Raw genomic sequence first — 23,190 nt, 5'->3', positions numbered from 1 at the left:
CTGAAAGCATATTGGATATTGGGATCTCACAGTTCTTTTTTTTCTTTTGGTTTACTTGAGGCATTTAATCTAAAAGTAAAAATTTTACATTTGGGGTGTTACCTGTAAGAGAGGACTTGTATACTATGAAGGAAAGGTGCTGAGGCCAAATGTCTTCAAGCTTTGGTAGATTCTGTATTAATGTCCTACGTCTTCATTACAAAAATCAAATTGTAATTAATTTTGCCTTTGCCTCTCACATTATTCTGGGTGGCTAAATCAGTGATTCTGATTGCATATGAGAACACCTGGAGAGATTTTTAAGAAGCTTGTTCCCTAGCCTTATACCCCCTAGATTTCTAAGTGGAGGCCTGGGAAATAGTATATTTAAAAGCTCACCCAGCTTATTCTAATGTGGTCAGGGTTAAGAACCACTGTACTTCATGAAGACAGTGATCAAGTTACCTCGTTTCTCTGTCTCTATTCCCCTTATAAATATTTATTGATTGAGTGAATGAACAACTCACCATGGAAGCAGATGTAGGCCCAATTTTATATACTGCTTTTTACTTCCGTTTGCTGGTGAAAAAATTACCTTTGGCGCTATATACACTTTAGGAACATCAGTCTTTTCTTTTCTTTTTTTGGCCACGCTGCATAGTTTGCGGGATCTTAGTTCCCCGACCAGGGATTGAACCCTCCTCAGCAGTGAAAGTGCGGAGTCCTAACCACTGGACCGCCAGGGAATTCCCAGGAACATCAGTCTTAAATATGCAAAATAGGCAGAATCTTGCAATGAACTTGTGACCCAACTGGATTTTTGCTGGCCCATCAAGAGAGGACAAGTCAATTCGAGAATGATGGAGGTGGCTGTGTTTCTAGGGAAGTCATGTTCTGGTCTTTGTTTTATAAATACACCCTTTACATCTGGATCTTCCTGGAGTGTTCTGATTCCTTATAATCTCATTCTTTCCACAAAGTTAAATTTGTTAAATATATTAAAAATGCATTTTAATTCATTTATTTCCTGAAAACAGATTTATGAATCCTAAGAAAAAAATGTTGTGCTCTCTCCCAATTTGATGTTTGGAAAATATTGCTGTGCCTATAGTAGTTAGAATAGGTGACTTTAACTAATTTAAATCTGGGGGGAAGAGAATAACACCCAGTGTTCATATTTTACATGTAAAAAGCTAGAATCCCTGAACCCTGGAATGTCATCTAATTTATCCAACTATTTTACCTTCGCTGTAGAAGGTGATACTTTCAGCTCTAATTAGCTGCTTGCCTAGAGCTAATTTTTCTTTGAAAACTTCCTGGACACTAAATAGAAGAGAGGTATATTAATTTATTTCTGGCTCAGAGGTGGTCTACTTTTGGCTCTTGTAGGAGTGATAGCACGTCTGTGGCCCCCTGTGGTTTATGGCCGGGCCCATCTGCCACTAGTCCCTCTTTCATCCTTCCCCTCACTTCCTTTGCCCTAGCTTCGGCCCCACTGAGCTGTCACTCTGAGACCCAGGTAGTGGTCACAGAATTACGGATAAACCACAGAGAAGCTGCAGAAGGTCCTGATGGTGTCCGCTTGCATAATGGTTCTAACTGCCCCCTTGTATGGAATTGCAAAACGTTTTGAGCACCTCAGAAGGAAGGCACTATGTAAACATAAGGTATTTTTTATTAGTTGTTTATTTGTGCTTATTATTAGCAATTTAAAAACTGAGAGCATCAGAGGAATAGTTTGGTTATTTCTTCGGAGTTGAGACCTGTGTTTTAGGCCAGTGCCTTTCCATATTATTAAATATTGTATCAGTGTTTTCTATCGAATATTATTTAAATTTTAAGGCTTGGCATCTTTGCTATTTGATTGGAATGAATAGTTTTCTTATTTATTTAACTTTCTGTTTGAAACTAGAATGGCTGCAAATTCTGGTGAGACAACACCTAGAAATAGAACTCTTTGTGGACAAAATTCTTTTGCTGTGTAATAGGGCAATCTTAGATCTGCACGCAAGGGAAATAACACATTTTCTTAGCCAAAGACAACAGGTGTTCTGTATTGTTGGTTTTTATTAAGGGAAAAAATGGTTAATTCTGAAGCTAAAGACTAAATCTAACTGGCACTAGTATATTCGATTTTACTGTGAGGTAACACTTGAGAATCCTTTATTCTGTGAATGATGCCATTGCTTTTTCTCACTCCTACACAGCAGCTGTGCACACTGAGCACACTTCACAGTAAAGACTGAGGAAATTTTCTTTCTTTCTTTTTTTTTTTTTTGTTCGGCCACATAGCTTGTGGGCTCCTAATTCCCTGACCAGGGATTGAACCTGGGCCCTTGGCAGTGAAAGTGCCACGCTGTAACCGCTGGACGGCCAGGGAATTCCCTTTTAGGAAACTTTCGTTATCATCTGCTAAATTCTAAGTTGTAGAATCATTTTTAGGTTGATATATGGAGTAGGATTCTCAGTTTTCTCACTTCTAGATGTAATCATTTTGAGAAAAAAAAAAAAGTGCTTCTAAATCAAAATATACATTTCTAAAATGCCCTTGACATTTTAAAATGTAAGCCAAAAGTGGAGATTCAAGTGTACTTGTGTAGGTATTGATGTCATAGAGTTTTAGACTTAAACTCGAACATCTTTTATAAAGAATCTATGTATATGTTTACACAGGAAATCATGACCATTTGGATGAAGAAATGAGAGTAGTATAAATTTATAGGGCTACTTCAAATCTTCATCCTTTAAAAAATTTTTTCTGTGATATGCTTAGAAGCCAGTTTTATTTCTACCAAATCAATAGTGAACGTAAGAGAGTCAGGTGATGGTAAATATTTTGCTTATTGAAGGGGTCAAAGGGTGGTGGTGCTTCCATTCCACTGAAGTGCTTTAGTTTAGGTTGAGTGTTACACAAGGAGAGAATTAGGTCTGAAATTTACTTCAAGGGTTCAGAGTATCGTAAAGGGTACATAAGATGGGAAAACTGGCACTAAACGCATTGAAGTTTTGTTTCTCAGATTAAGAGGCGGCCTTGGAAGACCGTGTGATACCGTATTATAGTATTTGCCTGTTATACCCTGGAGAATGTCCAGGGTCACTTGGGAGGGATTTAGTGTAATCTTCTCCTTTCTTCTATTCTCTGACCCTTTTGTTTTTTCCACGGTCCATGTTTCAATTATTTTTTATGTCAGTCAGTCATTGTAGGAAAGTCCTTATCTCCACAGTAAATGTCACACCTTTGGTGCATCTGAGCTGTCTAATATGCCTTCCTCTTGCTGCTTTGTCAGTCTTGCATTTTTACTAGCTCTCTCAGTGTCTGAATTAGACGCTCTCCCGGGCAGCAGATTTTCTAATTGCTTAAGCTCTGAAGTTTGCCGAAGAGCTAGAACTGTTCCACATGACCAGGGTATCAACTTGTGCACCTAATGTGCCTCTAACCTGAGAACAAAATTTCAATAATTGCCAAAGCTTGCTTAACACATGCCTTCAGCAAACTGGGCTCTGACAGTGCTTGAGGTAAACGCCCGCTCTCCTTTGTCTAGTTCCCTGCTGAGTGACTCTTTGCAGGGCTATCTTAGGAATTCGGTTGGCATTTCTTTTGTTCTTTGTTGACCATTGACAAATATGACCGTTGCTTCCCCTGCTTTTGTAACGTGGTGGCAGGAAGGAAGGGAGGAAGGAAGGACAGGGGTCGTTGCCAATACCTGATGGAGTGAACTGGGTTTGGAGAATGTAGAAATGGGGCCCCTTGTCCTTACTTCCACTTACACCCCCTTATCCTAGTCACTAACGAGATACGTTTCTACATTCATAGGATGTCTGGAGTTTGTGTGTGTTTGCTTGTTTGTGTTATCCTTGGGAAATGTTCACTAACGACTGATTGGGGTGTGAAGGTAATTTCTATTCTTCTATTTTCTGATTTCTGAACTTCAGGAGAAGGTAAAGCTTGATGCTGAAAGGGAAAAACTAGAGAGGCTTCAGGAGCTTTACTCCGAGCAGAAGACCCAGCTGGACAATTGTCCTGAGTCCATGAGGGAACAGTTGCAACAACAACTGAAGAGGGTCAGTAGCAAACAGGAATGTGCTAGTTGTTTTTTGTTTTTTTTGTTTTTTTCAATTAAGTTCCACTTACCTATGACTTCCTCCTTCACATAGCATAAATTTGCATAAATTCTGGTCATTAGATACGTTTTAAATAGAAATATGCATGCTGACCATATATATTCCATGCTAATCAGTAGAAAAATTCCTTGTTGGAATCCTTTGCCTCATTAATAATGCAAAAACATTTCCCAAGTCCTTTTTTGTAACAAAAGAGGGCTATTACTGACATGTAACCAACAAGACTGTAGTGTTTAAATCAGCTGACATCTTTTCCTGCATTCTGTTCTCTACTGCATCTTGAGTCCTGTTTGCCCTCGAATGTTTTTTTTTTTCCTCCTCTTGATTTTATACTCCTGTCCACAAATTTTTCTATTCTCTGATTTGCTCCCCACCACCACTCATCATTTTGTTTCTCTTTTCCTTTCTTCTTCTTAGTGACCTTGAACTCATTAGCATGATCACAGCAATCAAACAAGACCCAAGATGCAGGGCACTCAACATTTTCTCATACAAGCTTCATATTTTTTAAAACTTCGTGCAGCATAGATCTTCTAGTTGAACTTTATCAGGTTATTCTTCAATCTTTAATGTTGGCAGTGTTGAAACGACCTCGATACTTATCTTCCTAGGTGGATAGTTTTCCAGACACTAGCAAGGCCACTTGATATTTCATAGCCGCTTGACAGCTGCGTTATTTGCTCTAAACAGCAGCCCAAATAGACTGTGACTCTGGGGAGGCAGTCATTAACAGTCTTGGACCTCTAAAGGAGCCTAATAGTAATTAGTCCCAAGTCAATAACAACTTATGATTCCACATGAGTAGGAAGGAAGACTAGTTTTATTCATATTGCTATGTCTGTACCTTCTTGGGCAACTGGGAAAAAGTCAGTTAAGATAGCACACCCCTGAAAATGTTTAAGATGACCTTGAATACAAATACGTTTGATATCTCTGAGTATCACTAGGTTATGAAAAATTACAGTTGAAACTTTTCAATGTATTGTACAGGTTGAATAAAGAGTACCCAGTACAGACAGGTTAAACTACAGTGGAACGGTTCTAATATTTTTAATTTTTTACAATGTTGGATCAAAAAAAGTTTTAAAAATGTTTCTTCCCCTTTACTCATTTTATTGTGTACAGCTTAATTTGCTAAAAGAAGATAAAACTTCCTGTCCCTCAGTGTCCCAGGGCTGTGAAAGTCTTATGATAAAAAATGATTGGAAAAAGAATAGTATTTGTAAAATTATTCTAGCTTGTAATTTTTTTGTGTTTATGCCAGTTCACAAAAGAGATTAGGAAACTGATTTTTTTATAGTTGTTTACTGTTTTTCAACCTTCCTTATTGCTAAAGATTTTACACAGTCACCATAATGCTTTATGTAGAGTCAGAAGCATGGTTATATATTTTGTTCTTCCCTTCCTTTAGTTATCCAGTTATTGTTTGTATTCTTCATAAATATTGCTTCAAATAAAAATTGATAGATTCTATTAATAACCTGGAGTCAGCATGATATGAAAAATTACTTAATTATTTTGTAATTTTGTAATTAAGTAATTACAATTGTAATTACAATTGTAATTTTGTAATTACAATTGTAATTTTGTAATTAAGTAATTACAAATTACTTAATTTGCTTAATCTGTTAGATTCTATAGGATAACTCATAAATTTGTATATGTTCCAAGGATTTTGACTACAAACGAGGAAAGGAAATGATACAGACAGCCTATTCCACTAACTGAAGGCAAAGACTCCTTCCTCTTCCTTTCCAAGCAGAGTGCAAAATTCTTATCATAAAACCCCTTTCCTTAGGAGAGAAAACTGGTTTGTGCTAGCTTCTGTTCACCTGATATTAAGAGAACTACTAATTCTGTTTTCCAGGGAAGGATGATGACCAAAATAACTCTTCACCAGTCCTTTGGCTTAATCAGTAAAAAGTTCACTTATTTCATGAGAAGTCCATTCATACTGGAACTTCCTGTCTTATCACAACTCATTTCCCTTCAGACTTCGAACACTCCAGAATAGCACTTCATTACAAAACTTTCCCCAAGGCATTTAAGCTAGATTCAATAAAGTTGATTTTATTACAAGTAACTTCATTAGGCAGCAAGTCAGACAGAATAGAAAATAAATGAATAGGAATAAAATCATTTTCTTAAACTGTATGCTGTCTCAAATACTTAAGCTGAAATTGTAGAATGATTTTGTGCATGCAGCACTATGGATTTATGACTGGGCTTCTGACCCCAAATCATTGCTTTAGAAGCCGAATAGTTTTCATCCAATGTTGATTTCATGGCCCATGGTTTAATGTAGTTGATAACGGGCTCACCAATCGAATTGTTCCCTGGGATACAAGTAGTGTGAGAAAAAAACCCTGAAGAAAATTGAGCCTTTCATCTGCTGGAGAGGACTGGCTAGGATAGTATTGTTGTGTTTTGGTATTTACTCAGCTGAATGGTTGATTTCGGTCTCTTGATTTTTAAACAATTCTGTTCAGTGATATCTACAATTAGGAGCCTTTTTTTTTTCTCACTAGCTCTACAATGAGTTTATCCTTTAACCTTGGACAAGTCATTCAACCTCTGTGGGCCTCAATATCCTCACGTATAAAATGAGAAGATTGTACTACATGATTTCCATTGTCTTTTTCCAAATTCCAAAAGTATGCAAAAAAGTGTTTGACTGTAGCACATAAGATGGAGAAATAGTAACAAACCCTGAGCTCCATTTAAATTTGCTTTCAAAATTGACCTTGAGCTGTCATAAGATTATTCCTGTAATCTCTCCTGGCCATTACACGTCTAGTCTCTTCTTTCTGTTCCTCTACTAGGCAAAGAAAACATAAAGTTGTACATGTAAACTTCTGCCGTATACATTCTCAAAAAAGTTATTGGAAAGCAAAAAGGAATTCCGTTGAATTTTCTTGAGCACAGCTGTCTTATTTCCTTTCACGCCTGGCCTTTGAACTTGCCAGCCAGTAGAGATTTGTCATGTTCTTTTAGTGGAGAAGTTTAGTTAAAATTTTCACTCAACTAGTCATACACTTGACTTTGAGCTTCCTGTATATCTTATTCTGTGCTCAATTAAGCTACTCCTGCCCCCAAATTCCATCTCTTGAATTCTTATTCTTATCTAAAATCTTGTAAAAGTTTTTTCCCCTCCCAAGTTGTTTTTCTTTCACAGTGTAAGTTTATATACACACGTTTTAATGGTTTAGATAACTTGATCAGATGATTACACCAGAGGAATCTGAGTGCTGAGCTAAGCTTTAATTTTCAACTTTCCTGCCTAGTGTGCTATTATTTTCATGTAGTGGTTTAAATATTTACTACAAATAAATTAATGGCTCTGTGACCTTCATGTGGTTAAAATAGCATATGTTGCGCATTAACCAGATGTGGAGTAAGCGACTGACTAGCATAGTGTATATATTGTGAGCCATATGCCCACTTTGAATGAAGATTCTTTATAAACTAAAAAAAAAAAAAAAAGCCTATTAAAATTTTTATCTCAATAAGCTTTAGCTGCAAACCAAGTTTGATTGAAAAACCTTAAAAACTTGAGTATGGAGGCCTGTATGAATAAACATATCACTGATGTTTTAGGACTACAGATATTTTGTTTCAAGACATAACACTAGTGTTATGTCTCAGTTCCTTTAGCAGTGACTAGATTTGGTCCACATTCCTGTAGATGTTATAAGCATGAAATATCTGATAAACTTGAAATGTCACCCAGTTACTTGAAACCAAGACCACTTTACTTTTGGCCAATTAAAATGCAAAGAAGCTTTAAGAAATGCTGAATATGTTTTTCAAATTGTTTTTCCTCTTCTTAGGCTTTGAGAATCCACTGTCTGTGTTGACATAATAATCTTGTTGCTATAGTGTTGGTTGTAATTTCATGGTAGCACATAGTCCTTCTGTGAATCATCCCCAGAATAAACTCATTCCAGAAGATAGAAAAATGTTCCATTTGATTAGAAGACTTATATATAAGTTTATCACTTATATAAAAACCAGGGGAAGGGGTGGTGTGTTTAAATACTGATATAGATCTAATTTATCATATATTTATTTATCCAACTCTTTTTAACGTGTCGATTGAAAAAAATGCCCTGGCACTTTTACCCATGTAGCGCCATGAGCTATGTAGCCCAGCTGACTTTTTCTTTTTTGGTCATTAATTATTTATAAATTATATTTTTAAAAAAATCTTCTGTACATACCACATTTACAGTTCTGTCAAAGGCTCCCAAAATAAGGAGGTTTTTTTGTGTGTGTGTGGTTATGTTTTTTTGTTTTTTAAGTAGATGGGAGAACAATTCATACAACATGCAGCAGTCTCTGCTCAGATACAGATTCACTCCTGTCTTCAGACATCTCATAGGTTGGAGAACGCCTCTTCTAGACTATCTGACTTCTGTGATTTCTGTTTGTTCTTAAATGTCCTGAAGATTATTCCTAGAATAATCTTAACCTTTCAGTTAACCTTTCGAGTGCTTAACCTTTCGAGTCATTCTTTGTGCTTGATGAATGCTGTGGTTCCTACTGTTCCTAATAAAAAGGTTTGTGAACAATTTTAAGGGATTCACAGAAGCCCAGTTTAAGAACTCCAATCTTCAAATGTTTTTGGCGACTTCTCCCTTCATTAAAATTATTTGAGCATGCATGCCTACATATACATACATATAGATCACATTATATTATAAATGTATATATTATATGTATTGCATACATGCTCAAAATATATATATTCTTTTAAAATAATGTACATATACTACTCTACTTGAAAGTACATTAGAGAACATTTATTGAGAATTTGTAAAAGAAGAGGAAAAACTAAAAACAAATATAAAGAAGCTGTAATATTCCTTCCTCACATCCCAGTGCCTTGTGTGGTATGCCATTTGGGGTACATATATTCCTCTTAGAGACCTCTGATCTGTTATGTATGCCAACTTTTGAATCTTTTTTTTTATAGTCAACAACTTTGGAATATTGAATTTAATCTTTATACTAAAGTCTCATTTCATTTGAAAATTTGTGGAAAACAGGAATTTTTCTCAAGAGATTATGTCACACCTCTGGTCTGCAGATAATGTTTAGGTTATTTATTGAGTTCTTTTTATACTTCATGATCCATTTTAAAGCTACCTGGTAGATTTAAAGCAAGAATTCCTACAACCACAGAGCAGTCTAAAACCAATGGTGAAATAGATGCTGCCCTCCTACCCCTACCCCAGTCCCTTTCAATTTCATCCTAAAGTCAGTGCTCTGGGGTTTAACTCCAGAGAGAGGATTATCATGTTCTAACCCTGGTCAGTGTTGTAACTGGAAAGATATTTTGGTCTTTTTGCTTTTAATAATTTTTTCTTCACATTAAGAACACTGCGGCTATTCTGGTGTGTCTTGTTTTCATTCCCTTTTCTCCAAAGGATGCTGATCTGTTGGATGTGGAGAGCAAACACTTTGAAGACCTGGAATTCCAGCAGCTTGAGCGTGAGAGCCGTCTAGATGAGGAAAAGGAGAACCTGACCCAGCAGCTCCTGCGTGAAGTGGCTGAATATCAACGGAACATTGTTACTAGAAAGGTACTTTTGCCAGGTGTTGTTCAATGTGAAAAGTCAAAATATACCCCTTGCTATGTGACAATAATGATTATTAATATAGCTATAGCATGTGTCCATCTGTCTGTATATCTGTTATATCTGAATATCTTTGTGTGTTTAACCACGTGTCACATTTGGCAGATTATGGAGCCTGCCATTTACATGCCAAATGGTGCTCCCAACTAGATAAACTGAGACTTGTTATTGTTACTTGATGCTGTAGATGCATTTATGAATATAAATGTGAAAACCAAGGTGGAGAAAATCAGAAATCTAGATGTTTGTTTTAAATTACTTGCTTTTGCAATCACAGTAACTGGATTTAGAATAATTCTACGAACAGTCTCTTTTAGAATTCCTCTGTTCCCATTGCCCAGTAGTTCTCAAAGATGGCTGATAGTTTACTACTACTAGAAGCAGCCTCGTGGAATGCTATGCAGATGACCGCCTCCATCCAGCCCTGAGCACCCAGATGTCCAGTCCAGAATTCAACTCTTGTTCCAGAATTTAGAATCGCACCCCCGTGCTCTGTACTAAACTGATAAAGTTGAGGGAGAGGACGATGGAGAAGGTGACTTCTTAAGCTTTCAGTTTAAATAAGAAATTCCATTGTTTTTTCTCATGAGGCGTCTCCCAAAATGATGCCAAAAATTCATTTATATTCTAACACAAGATTTCCTGTTGACTTCCAGGTTCTTGAAATAGATTTTGAATCACTTGGCCTTAGGTAAAGAAAAGCCTTGAGCTTGTCAGTTCAAAGAAACTGCCCATAGTCTCTGGGTAATAATCACTGCCTACCTACCATCAATGAAATGTGGTCACTGTGCTTCAGGTTATAACACTTTTTCTCCCTTTCCCAGGACAGACTGGAAAACTCTTGAATGTCTAATGTACATCTCTATGGTTGTTTTTGTGTTTTTTTTCCTCCAGGAAAAAATTTCTGCATTGAAAAAGCAAGCTAATCACATTGTCCAGCAGGCTCAGAGAGAACAAGATCATTTTGTGAAAGAAAAGAATAACTTAATAATGATGTTGCAGAGAGTAAGTATTTCCTTTTCAGCACTGGTTGCAGTAAAACACAGGTTCCAACTCAGGGAAAGTTGCTTCCATCAAAGTAAGTACCTTTTAATAAAGAATAGTGAATTATAATTTGAGGAAGAATTTTCTATATACATTTTTATTTAATCCTCCACATTAATAAGCTGATGCTCTGAATGATTAACTATAATACAGAAAATAAGCAAAGACATTTTATTCATGCTTTTTCCACAGTGTGAAAATCCAAACTATGAAAAATCTGTACGTTTTCTGATTTTCTTCTTTTAAAAAAAATCATATTTTTCATCAAATAGGTAAAACATATTCTGCTCTTTTTACTGTTCTCAAACATTTTGGCTCAGTTGCTCTGGTGTTTTGAACTCCAATTATTTGCATGTGGGTCTTCCTGGCAAAGGCCCAATAAAAATCCCAACAGACTTTTTTGTAGAAATTGACAAGTTGATGCTAAAATTAGTAGTTGATCTTCATTATTCATGGAGTCTGTATTTGTGAATCCATCTGTTCACTAAAATTCATTTGTAACCCTAAAATTAATACTTGTCATGCAGTAATTGATGGACAGGCACAGAACAGTGAAAATTTTGAGTCACTCAATGGACATGCATGTTCCCAGCTGAGATTGAACAAGGCACTTCTCTGCCTTCTTGTTTCAGCTCTCTTACTGTAAACAAGTGTTCTTTTTGTGGACTGTTTAGTGCCATGTTTCCACATTTTTGTGCTTTTTGGTGATTTTGCTGTTTAAAGTGGCTCACAAGTGCTAAAGTATTGTCTGGTGTTCCTAAGGTCAGGAAGGCTGTGATGTGCCTTATGGTGAAAATACATGTGTTAGATAAACAGCTTTCAGGCATGAATTATGATGCTGTTGGCTATGAATTTAATGTTAATGAATCAACATTGTATATTAAATAAGATGTCTTTAAAAAGAGACACACATAAAACAAAGTTATGCAGTAATCAGTTGATGAAAATATTGTGACCAGAAACCCAATGGTTCAATATTCTCTAGTTCAGTGTTCATGGCAACATTATAGAACACAACTACTGCAGATAATGAGAATCGACTGTATATGAAAATGTAAAGGGCATAGAGTAGCTGAAACAACTTTGAATAAGAAGAACAAAGTTGGAGGATTTATACTATTTGACTTCAAGTTTTACTATAAAGCCATAGTATTTAAGAGGGTGTGGTACTGGCATACAAATAGACATATAGATCAAAGGAATGGAACAGAGTCCAGAAATAGACCCACACATATACTGTCTATGGATTCTTGACAAAGGTTCTAAGACAATCCAGTAGGGAAAGGAAAGTCCAGCATGTGGTGCTGGATCAACTAGGTAAACATGGAAAAAAATGAATCTCAATACCATTCATCCTCACACCATGCATATAAATTAATTTGAGACAGATTATAGACCTAAACATAAAAATTAAGGTGAAAAAGTTTCTAGAAAATACAGGTGTGCAAGTACACCTTCATGGCCTTGGAGTAAGCAAAGATTCCTTAAAGAGGAAATGACAGAAGGCTTGTATCCAGAATATATTAAAAACTCCTACAAACTCAAAAATAGTAGATAAACAACCAATAAATAAATTTTTAAAAAACAGACAAAAGACTGGAATTGAAACACTTCACAAGAGAAGTTATGTGAAGAGTCAATAAGTCCCATGAAAGAATACTCAGTCGTTAGTCATCAGGGAAATACAAGGTTGACTCAGTTTAATAGATTTTATGTTCCTTCAGGAAAAGGAAAATCTTTGTAATTTGGAAAAGAAATACTCCAGCCTCTCTGGGGGCAAAGGGTTTCCTGTCAACCCCAATACTCTAAAAGAGGTAAGCTGTGATTTTTCTTGTCTACTCATATCACCTTAGAACTCAGGAGATGTGCCTCAGTTTTATGCGATTAGCTGACTAGGAAAAACACTAACTGAAGTGACTTATGAAAGCACTCAATGCTTTGATGGTTTTCCTGCCTTTTGTTATTTGTGCTTTGAGAATTTCAGGGATTATCTTTGTATCTAATGCAGATTCACTCTGTGTGTGTGTGTGTGTGTGTGTGTGTGTGTGTGTGTGTGTGTGTGTGTATACTTTGCTTAACAGTGACATTGTGGGTTAACTTGAAGTTTCAAAAAATTTAGGATCCAGACCAAAGCTAGTCTTAAATTCTCTTCTTTCCTTCCTCCATTTTCCTTTCTCAGTTTCTCCTCTTTCCTACTTTCTTCTCTTTCTCCTAAGTCTTCTAGAACATGAAAATGCCCCCAAACATCTCTATCTCCTTTTTCCTCCAATGTTGTCTATGCTATTTTTGCCCCTAAATCGGAAAATCCTGTTTACATTAAGTAGTACACTCTCTTTATCCCAAACGTCCATCTTTTCCCAGGCCCCATCGCCACCCTTGCCCAAATATCTTTTTACAGAGCTACATTGCTATAATGGTTAAATATTTTAACTCTAATTTGGAAAATTAAAACCCTGACTGAGAAAGAAAATAGTTTTATTTTTTTTCAAAAAGCTAAAGAAAAAGCTTGCTTCTGCATAAAATTTTTCATAATAGCAAAAAAACCCTTTATTTATAAACTGCTTTAAAAAGACAGCAGAGTTAGGAATTCCTTCATAGAAAGTAGTGTGTGTGTGTGTGTGTGTGTGTGTGTGTGTTTGTGTGTGTGTAGGTGTGTGAGGTAAATGCTCATCACATAATAGGAGTGAATAATATGTCCCTCGGAAGCATTTTGTGAAATGTTTCCAAAAAACTTTTTTAGACCATTCAGTTTCGTAGTTTCTCTCCATTATTTAGAACACAGATCCGGCAGATTCACTGCATAAAGGGTGGTTGTGAATGGAGTGTAGTGGAATAAGGTTGTCAGTGAGGTGGGCAGGGGCTGGGTCTTGTGAGTCATGTTAAAGAAATTTGGTTTATTTTATGTGGATGGGAAGCTACTGAGGGATTTTAAGCAGGGAAGTGACATTATTTGAGGTCCATTTGTTAAAGATCACTCTGGGCTGCTCTACCGGATTATAAAGAGGAGATGCCGGGAAACCAGTATAGTGGTGATTGCAATAGTATAGGCTGGAGGTGCTGGTGGCTTGGATTTGAACAAATGAAGAGTGATGGAGAAAATTAGCTGGATGCAGAAATACTTTGGAGACAGAGTTGACAGTTCTTGTTGATAGATTGGATGTGGGGATGAATTAAATTAAGGGTATTGTCAGGAATGCTGCCATTAGTCCAGTTTGAATAATGAGGTTGATGGTGAGTAGCTCTTACTGAGATAGGGAAGACTGGGGAAAGAATAGATTTGAGAGGGAAATGCGGTTTGACTCTGGACATACTGAGTTTGAAGGCTTGTGGCTTCCAAATGCATTAGATAAGCTCTAAGGTCACTTCGCCTCTTAGAAGAATAAAATCTTTCCCTTTCTATTCAAGAGTTGTTCTTATTCTCTGCAGCCCTCCTGTTGTCAAAATCCAATTTGCCTTCTTGACTGTATTGGTGTGTCTGCAACTCTTGTGTTTGTTGAGTGGCTGTGTGTCCTCCTTCATGTCAAGCAGACTTGGCTCAGAAGATGTTTTGATTTTCTCCTTTCTTCCTTCCTTCCTTCCTTCCTGTCAAGCAGACTTGACTCAGAAGATGTTTTGATTTTCTCCTTTCTTCCTTCCTTCCTTCCTTCCTGTCAAGCAGACTTGGCTCAGAAGATGTTTTGATTTTCTCCTTTCTTCCTCCCTCCCTCCCTTCCTTCCTTCCTTCCTCTCCCTTTCTTTCTCTCTCTCCCTCTTTCCTTCTTTCTCTCTCTCTCTCACTCTCATCCTCTCTCTTTTTTTAAAGAGTGATGAATTTATATCCAACTCTTTTAAACAAGTCCCACTTCTGGAAAATGACATACATTTTTGAAGCAATTAATTAGGATATATGGTTATGACTCATATAAAGAATCCAACCTTGGTTTTGAAAGATCCTACGATCAACTTAGCAAAAGAATAACTCAAAGTTGTTACTCTTCACTCTCATTCATTATCAAAGATAAAATAAATTTGACAACCTAGTTGTCGACTTCCTTTCTTCAATTTAATCTTATAAAACTTTACATAGTATGTATCGCCCCTTTCTGAAGTGCAAGACTAAATTCGGCAGCATTTTGATACCTCCAATTTATGAACAGTCAACTCTGGCTTTCTCCACTTTGTCAGAATTATAAATTCTCAGTGAAAACCTTGCTTGCAGCCTGGAATTTTTGCTTCACCAACATAACAATATCTTGCCTTTCCTGGAGCCACTGTTTGAAAGGATTGATGGGCAAATAGAAGAACCCAAGTGTTAAATTTAACTCAATTTACTTTTAAAAGAGAGATATTAATTTATACCCTTTATTCTTTTTTTCATACTGTTTTATTGGTGTGGTGAAAATCATGAATGGTCTGTACAATTACTTTCCATGGTAATTTACAAGTGCCTTTTCCTCAAATGTAAATTCAGGAGTTTTGATTCTCATCAATTTTGATTCATGGGTATTTTCTCTAAGCTGAAGCCAGAACTGAATCACTGAATTTAAAAGTAACTGGAAATTCTCTGTCCTAGGGGTAGAGTTGGGAGTTGGTCAAGCTGCCTTAAATTGAAACATCCTCAAGCTGCAACTTCATCTTAGGGATTTGTGTGAGTGTGTGTATGTGTGTGTGTATATACACGTTTCTCTTGCTAAGGAAGGCTCACAACAGAACAGTGTCCTTTTTATTTTCATTTTGTTGAGACACCTAAAAGCAAGATTCCATTACGAATAAATTACTGCTTTATAAATGTCTTAGTGCAAAAACCAGTAGCCCTTAGTCTACATTTATTGACTCTCTAATTTGTCAGGAAACAGAAGAAGGGAAAATCTAAAAATAAAGATTTATGGAAAAGGCTCTTGAATTAGAGAGTGATTGCACTGTCGATTTTTTGTCTCATATTTATTTTTGCTTGTGATGATTTTAAATGCTGTGTAGTGACAGCCTATTCAGTCTACAGAATGAATGCCGATATGGATGGATATTTAAATCAAAGGTATTGGGTTATTTATAATAAAGTCATTTTGATTTTATCTGAAAATTTACTTTTAATGTTTGAAATATCATTTTTCAAGATTAAGCACCATAAATCCATTTTAATAGCTGATGATTGCCTTAATGAAACATCTGATAATACCACAGATATCTGGCTCTGATGCTCTAAGCTAACTCCATTGTACTGGAGCATTAATACTCTCGCATGCCTCAGCTCTTGCTTTCCTTGTGTTTAACTTCTGACTTCCTCCTTTTAGGGCTATATCATTGTAAATGAAATTAATGAGCCATGTGGCAATTCCACGAATCTCTCCCCTTCCACTCAGTTCCCTGCTGATGCTGATGCTGTTGCCACTGGGCCTACCACAGCTGTGCTGGTGAGCCAGCCACAAAATAAAGAGGTGTGTTGGCATGCCATTTCATTCATTCACTGCTTTCCTCATGTCAAAAATTAACCCATGGTTAACTGAAAATAAGAGTGTGTGAGACAAATATTTGTTTGGTTGACCAGAAGGCCAGCGGGATGGTGAGATGAAAAAACAGACCGATTTGGGGGTAGTGCTCTACCAATGATAATACTAGAAACCATGAAATATATGGTACAGAGTATAGAGTACTAGGAGAAGTAAGTTCAGAAAAATGAACTATACATACATATAAATATACACACATATATATATATATCTCTTAGTACTTTAGCCCAACCTACTTTTCTTAGAAACCAAAAAGCCTTTCTAAAATTGTTGGTTTGAATCACCTTTCCAGGTTGATTTTGTCCTATATTTTTTATGCAGTATGGATTTCTTTTTAATATTAAGCTGCTTTAAAACATCTGGGGAGGTGTAAATAATAGTAAATTAAAATACCTCTTACGGATCCAAGTTGCTCACAGTGTGGGATCTCAACAAGAGGCTAAATTGAAAGATACTGCCCATCATTTATGCCTTCTTGAGTAACATATAAGAAAACAAAACAATCAGATTATTGATTTCATTTCTTTGTCTTATTCTTTCATTTCATGTGGACACATATATATTTTTTCTTTCTCCTATAAAGCAAAGAGCACCTGTCTGTTCTGGATTTATGTTTCCTTCCACCCTTTCTCCTCATCCTATCACTCAACCTCCATCGGCCCCTTGGCCTGAAGTCGTGGCTACATCTGTCGATTCTTTTCCTTTAAATGACACACCACCTCCTCTACCAGCTAAGAAACACAGAAGGCAGCAGCAGCAGGACCAGCAGGTAATTAGGAACTGGTGTTTAGAGTTTCACCATAACAACAAACTTACTGATGGGAAATCTTTTCTTCAGCTTTTCCAAAGGTATTTTTCAAAAAGATAAGATGCATACTCCTGTTTTTTTTTAAGGACATTTATTATGGCCTAAGAGTGTGGGGATTGTTAGAAAGTTTGAGACCTTGATTGTCCTCTCCTGGCTTTTGATGTGTTTGAGCTAGTTTCACATCCTCATGCTTCAGTTGCCATTCAACCAAAATATTGCAACTTACTTCAGGTATTTTTCAAAATCATAATAATTATTTCCACAAAATCCATGGTGTAAAAAGTTCCTGTGTCAACACAAAATATTTTCCTTACACATTACTGAAACCATAATAATAGACATCATTCCTCTGCTATGAGCCAAAATTTCCTCAACATTTTACGAATGTCTCATTTCTTCCTTCTAACAATCCCGTGAAATACGAACTATCTCCATATTGATATTTAGGGAACTGAGGCTCAGCGTTGGTAAGTAGCCTGTCCAGGGTAACACCACAAGCAGTGCATTTGGTCCATAGAACAATAGTTTTTTATTGCACTTTTTAAAATAGATAATTTATTATTCCAAAAGTGTTGCCCTCTTTTGATACATTCTATGCATACTCATGCTTGGGTATTCAAAAAATCTATTTTGAGACTCCTTTCCACTATAATCAAATCCTTATGTGAATTTGGCCCTAGAAGATCCTAAGGAGTCAGTCAATAGGCACCCCCCCCGCCACCGCAAAGTAGGTGAGCTCTGGTTTCCTATGCCCAGCCCTTACCTTTCTTACAGCTACCTTTACTATCTATTACCTTTGGTTAAAGGACTATATCTCCTCACTACTTTTAGGTTAATAAATATCTAGTATAAACAGATAATTGTAAAGTTAAATTGTAGATATTCTTCATGATTGGCGTGTTTGGAGATTGATAGTAAGTTTGATAACCCAAAGTTGCATTAATTTTTACATATTTCAAAGGCCTGAGTTCAGTATAAAAATGATCAAATCTAAAGAACCTCTAATTAGGAAATAAATTTACTATTGAAGACATTTTGGAGGAGGCCAAGAAAAATTTGGATAAGTTTCGAGTTGGCAAAAATTTTGCCTTAGGAATCTGAAAAAAGAAATGAAATAGTCAACAGGAGGATTTTTAAATGTGAGGGATTGCTGTAGAGGCTCCTTGGCCAAGATCTTTTTTCAGTCTAGAAGGATGCCTTATATGGAAACATTATGTGGATTTGGAGTGTGTTTATGTGATTGAAATATGATTCTAACTTTAAACCCACTTCCCTGTTTATGCTTTCTCTTCATTTCTTCCTTCTCCCTTTTCTTATTCTCCTCACACTGGGATCTGTGCCATCACACAGAACTGTCCAGACAGACAAAGGGAGAAACTGCTTACTTGCTTTGTCCACTGGCTGTTCCGCCATCCACATGGCAACCATCATAATAATTTGTAAGTTGTCCTGAGGCCCCAAGGCAGCAGGCACTACTACAGAAATGGCAGGTGGATTTTTCTGAATTTTTCTAGGTTCAGTAATAAATTCTTCCAGTGCCTATGTACCTTACCGAATGCTAGCCCAATTTTCTTAGTGAATACAAGTCTAAGTTGAATAATTTTTTAAAATTCTGTGTTAAAATGCCAAAGCTTCTTTGTAAATGCATACCTCTTAATTACTTCAGTGACCTGTTTCAGTTAGTCAAGTTTTGCTATTCTGCTTTACATTTGCATTTAAAGCATTTTAGAAGTCTGGAAGAAAGGAAAAAACAGCACCAAGAAGGCCTCTATCTGAGTGACACTTTGCCTCGAAAGAAAACCACACCTTCCATATCCCCTCATTTCAGCAGTGCTACTATGGGGAGAAGCACCGCCCCAAAGGTAGGACATGGGGAGAACCACGGGCTTCACCTTCAGTGAGTCTTTTTGTCCTTATGTTGACTGACATGCAAAGGCCCCTAAAGAAAATGCTAAATAATAAACCATTAAGTTTGCTTGTTGGGCAGACGTCATTAACTAAACTGCATTTTCTATCCTATTCAGAGGACATTTGGAATTATACGCTCTGGGACCAAAGCACCTGGTCCAGGGTGTTTTCTACCACCATACAAGTGGTGAGTAGCCTTCACTTATGTGACACACTCCCATAGCTGTATCCCAGATATGGAAATTGCAGGACGTAAGCTCTGGATTCCAGGAATAATAGCAAAAAATATTTATCGAACCATTTCTTGGAGCCTGACACTGGGCTAAGCCTTTGATGTGGATTGTTTCATTGTAAAACCCAACAACACTAGGTAGTAGAGGTACTAATTAGTATCCCCATTGTACACATGGATAAAACTGAGGTGGAAAGAAGCTAGGTGACTTGTCCACCTGGGCACCTGAAGCTGGTCGGCATTGAAGCTAGAATGTGAATCCATGTGGTCTGATGCCTGAGTTGCCCTCACGCCCGTTCTGCTGCCTTACCGAGGGGTCATGGCAGGAAGAGGGGAAGGGCAAGTGAGAAGGAGGTTTTGAGTGGGACAGACTTTGGAGTCCTTCCCTTGTCCTTAATCACTTTGTTTTCATCTATTTTATAAACTGGTGTTCCAAGGAATTTGCTATTTTGAAAGTGTGCTAAAACCACCAGGATAGCTAATATTAGGTGTCTCCAGTTTTCAGCCCACTCGATCACTTGGAGCAGATGGAAATTGGTGCCCTTGTAACGTGTGTAGATCTCCTCTGTCCTTGTGCATGACGTGCATGCGTTCTTGTCCCTGCACCTGCTCCTCGCGCATGAGGGACTTTTGAGTTGTTCTCTAAGGTGGTTTTGGACAGTGTTTTCCCCATCTGTCTTCACTTTTGGAACTGCTGCCACTGGAGGAATGGCTGTGATGTTGAGACTGCTGTGGAGCTCCTGGGGAGAGACAGCGACTGGCCTTTACCGTTGAGCATCAACACACGGGGTGCAAAGACCTACCTTCGCTGTCTTCTGCGCTTAGATAGGAGCTAGGAATCAGCGGTGTGACCATGTCCAGAAGGACCATTGGGCCTGCAGTTTGCCTGAGTTTTTCCTCCTGTTCCTCACAGGGCCACCTGCCCCTGGGACAGAGCAACAGCTGTGGCAGCGTGCTTCCCCACTCGCTGGCAACCATGACCAAAGACTCAGAATCTCGGAGGATGCTCAGAGGTGGGTACCTTTTAAGCCCAGTGTCATGTCCTTCGTCAAGCACTGGAATTCCTCAGGGAGAGGGAGACCACACAGAGTTGGGGATCGTTAGGGAGGGGATCAACCTAAGTCCTCAACTTTACTCTTTTTATTTTTTTTTTATTTTATTGAAGTATAGTTGATTTACAATGTTGTGTTAATTTCTGCTGTACAGCAAAGTGATTCAGTCAACTTTACTCTTAATGTGTCCACTTAGGGGAGGGATATATATATGTATACTTCCTTATTGTTGTACTGAGATAAGTTTTCCTATATGCACATTTGGCTGGTACATACCCATTGTACTTTATAAATTCAGTAGACTTCTCCAATCAGAAAGGCCCACAGAGAATTACTAACCTTCCCATTTGATTGGGAGAAGGAAAAAAGAGACCCCTGAGATCCTGAGGGATTACCAAGGCACTTAACCAAGTCAAGTCACTCCCCTGGTTTGTGGCTGAGCCACCCTGTTGAACATGTGCTAAAGACTCATTGAGCTGACCCAGAGCACTAGTGGCCCAGGACAGACTTCCCTTAGGCCTTTTAAAGTGGGTTGAGCTTCTAGTCTATGTGGTTGTTAGGTTTCAGGTAGACTTGGATTCTCAGCATGTTCTGTTTCTTTGTAATAATATGTTGCATTTCTAATGGGGTTCTCAAGTAGTCTTTGTGGGGCTAGAAGAAGATACTGTAAGGCAGTTCCAGAGGTGAGCTTCTCGTGCAGATTAGATTTATTGTGTTAACACAGTAGTTTAGGTCAACTTACATTGGCCCTAACTTTTGAGCAGGCATGGTGCTAGACAGCAAAAATACAAATAAATTACATGATCTTTGCCCTTGAAATGCCTAGAGTCTCATGAGGAAGAGAAAAACAAAACAGATGCTTTCAATAAAATGTGGTAAATGCAGTGATGGATGTATGCCCGGGATGTGAATGGGGATGCTGACAGAGTGATGAGCGTCTGGCCTCTCAATGCGTTCATTAGTGGGATTGAAACCCTTCCCTCTAAGCCAGCTTAGAGGCAATTCTGACTGCTCGGCCTCTTTGCTAATGTCACCAGGGAATAATCACTAGTACCATTAGAAATATGTTTATGTATTGGTGTATATATATGCATGTATACATAATGTGTATATGTGTGTGGATAAGTGAGCTATATATATCACTTGAATGAGGATTTCATATCATTACCAGAGTGATTTAAGAGTTAATAGAAGCTATGGTGTTCATAAAAGTGGTTTATAATATATGAGAGGTTTGCAGTGTTAACCTTTGAATAAAATACATTTGATTGAACTTCTCTTTTATTTTATCATAATTTCTTAATAAACTAAAAATATCTCTTATGGTATATAAATAATAAACATAAATGAGTATTTTTTTGGCTCTCATTAATCACTGTTCGCTTGTGGGTCAAGTCTGTTTTCCGTTGAAGCATTTCTCTGTGATATTTATAGACTTCTTTTTAAATGTATTTTTGCCACTGGCTGAAGGCATCAAAGTTTGGACTGGCCACAGCACCATACTTTATGTTGAGAGTTTTTGCCTTAAGATAGAGAGTAAGAAAAACTAGTCCTTTATACCAAACAAACCTGTAAACAATACTGTGTAAGAGGATTCTTGTGAGAATATGGTGAAACTGGAGGGATGTTTGATCTCTATTTTTCTCATCTGTGTTCCCCCCAAATAATGGGAATTCCCATGCTAGGTCCATGAAGAAGAACTGAGCCAATTCCCTTAGGTCACATTAGGTGCCCTCTACAAAATCTATTGTCTTTGACCTGTCCTCTGTGCTCCTCTTCTTCACTGCTGGGTCTTTTGTACATCCCAGAAGTCTGCAGCCTGTCTTTCCCTGCTGCAGCTCTGAGTGGTGTTCCTCTTAAAGAGTTTCATGTCGTGATGATGAGACAGCTTCTGAGAAATAGAGAAACCTCATATGTGTACTGATCCAAGAGGATGTGATGTATCTTGTGGGGCCAGCCTGCCACCCTTGGCTTCCCCGCCCAGAGGAGGAAGGGTCAGGGACTGCAGTTTTTAGAGCTACAACGGACCATAAAATTGGCAGATTTTCTACTAAACCCATACAGGTGGCCCACAAGGACCAGGAAGGATGAATCATCATTTCATTTGGAATTGTTTCACTACTACCTGTTGGCTCCATTAAAATAGCAAACACCAAGTAAAAGTCCATGGTTTTGAAAAAATCAGACCTCGCACATTTTCATTAACTCAAATTAAATAGATCTTATTATTTTTATGACTTACACAAATTAACTTAAATGAACTGTTTTTTTGCTGCTTATTCATAATGGATACATCAAGGACAATGGTGTAAGTATAAGCCTTCCCTCAATAAGCACTTTTTTAATAGACCTGACGGCGTGAATCATGCAAACAAAGATCTCTGAGAGCAGAGTTTAAAGCAAAGGGTCCAGGGACTCAGATCCTAAAGTTGTAATGGTTATTGGCTTTTGTACAACTTGTGAACTATTCCTTTGTAAGCTTTAGAATGAATGAAATCTTTGTCCTTTTATCTTCTGTTCAATGCAGGAAAGTCCAAGAAAGGTATGACAACCTCCCTGTGTGGTGTTTTTGTTTCCAGCAAATAGTGAAAGGTCATTGTCATCTTTAAGAAATGATCAGATTTAAAACTGTACAATGGTGGACTTTTAGTCTAATGATTATTCCTTTTTACACATTAGAGGAAAATTGTTGCACGTTTGCTCGAAGCACAATGCTGCGTGCAGCTGCTGTTCATTCACTGACAGCTGCATGACCCTCTTTGTTTTGATTTTTTTATTGCAAGGTCAGACCATGCAGGAAACACGAGTGCTTCGGAAGCACCGTTTTGTAAGACTCAGGATCTAGATAAAGAAAAGAGTGGGCCTTGTGATGTGTATAGGCTAAGTGTAAAATATGATGTCTCCCCTTTATAAAGGCCAG

At 37.5% G+C, this 23,190-nt stretch overlaps 1 protein-coding gene across 1 annotated transcript in view; it reads left to right on the top strand.

Moving 5' to 3' along the window:
• Positions 1-23,190, top strand: part of PHLDB2 (pleckstrin homology like domain family B member 2) — a 232,264-nt gene that overhangs the window by 190,147 nt on the left and 18,927 nt on the right. The window contains 7 exon segments of the mRNA XM_036851524.1: positions 3,913-4,041; positions 9,531-9,686; positions 10,635-10,745; positions 12,509-12,598; positions 16,055-16,198; positions 18,800-18,940; positions 20,132-20,231. Of these exon segments, the coding sequence (XP_036707419.1) occupies positions 3,913-4,041; positions 9,531-9,686; positions 10,635-10,745; positions 12,509-12,598; positions 16,055-16,198; positions 18,800-18,940; positions 20,132-20,231 (871 nt within the window).

The sequence above is a fragment of the Balaenoptera musculus genome, chromosome 4 (genome assembly GCF_009873245.2).
Source record: "Balaenoptera musculus isolate JJ_BM4_2016_0621 chromosome 4, mBalMus1.pri.v3, whole genome shotgun sequence".
In the NCBI taxonomy this organism is placed as follows: Eukaryota; Metazoa; Chordata; class Mammalia; order Artiodactyla; family Balaenopteridae; genus Balaenoptera; species Balaenoptera musculus.
The sequence above is the reverse complement of the archived record's forward strand: the minus strand, read 5'-3'. Positions and strand labels throughout refer to the sequence as shown.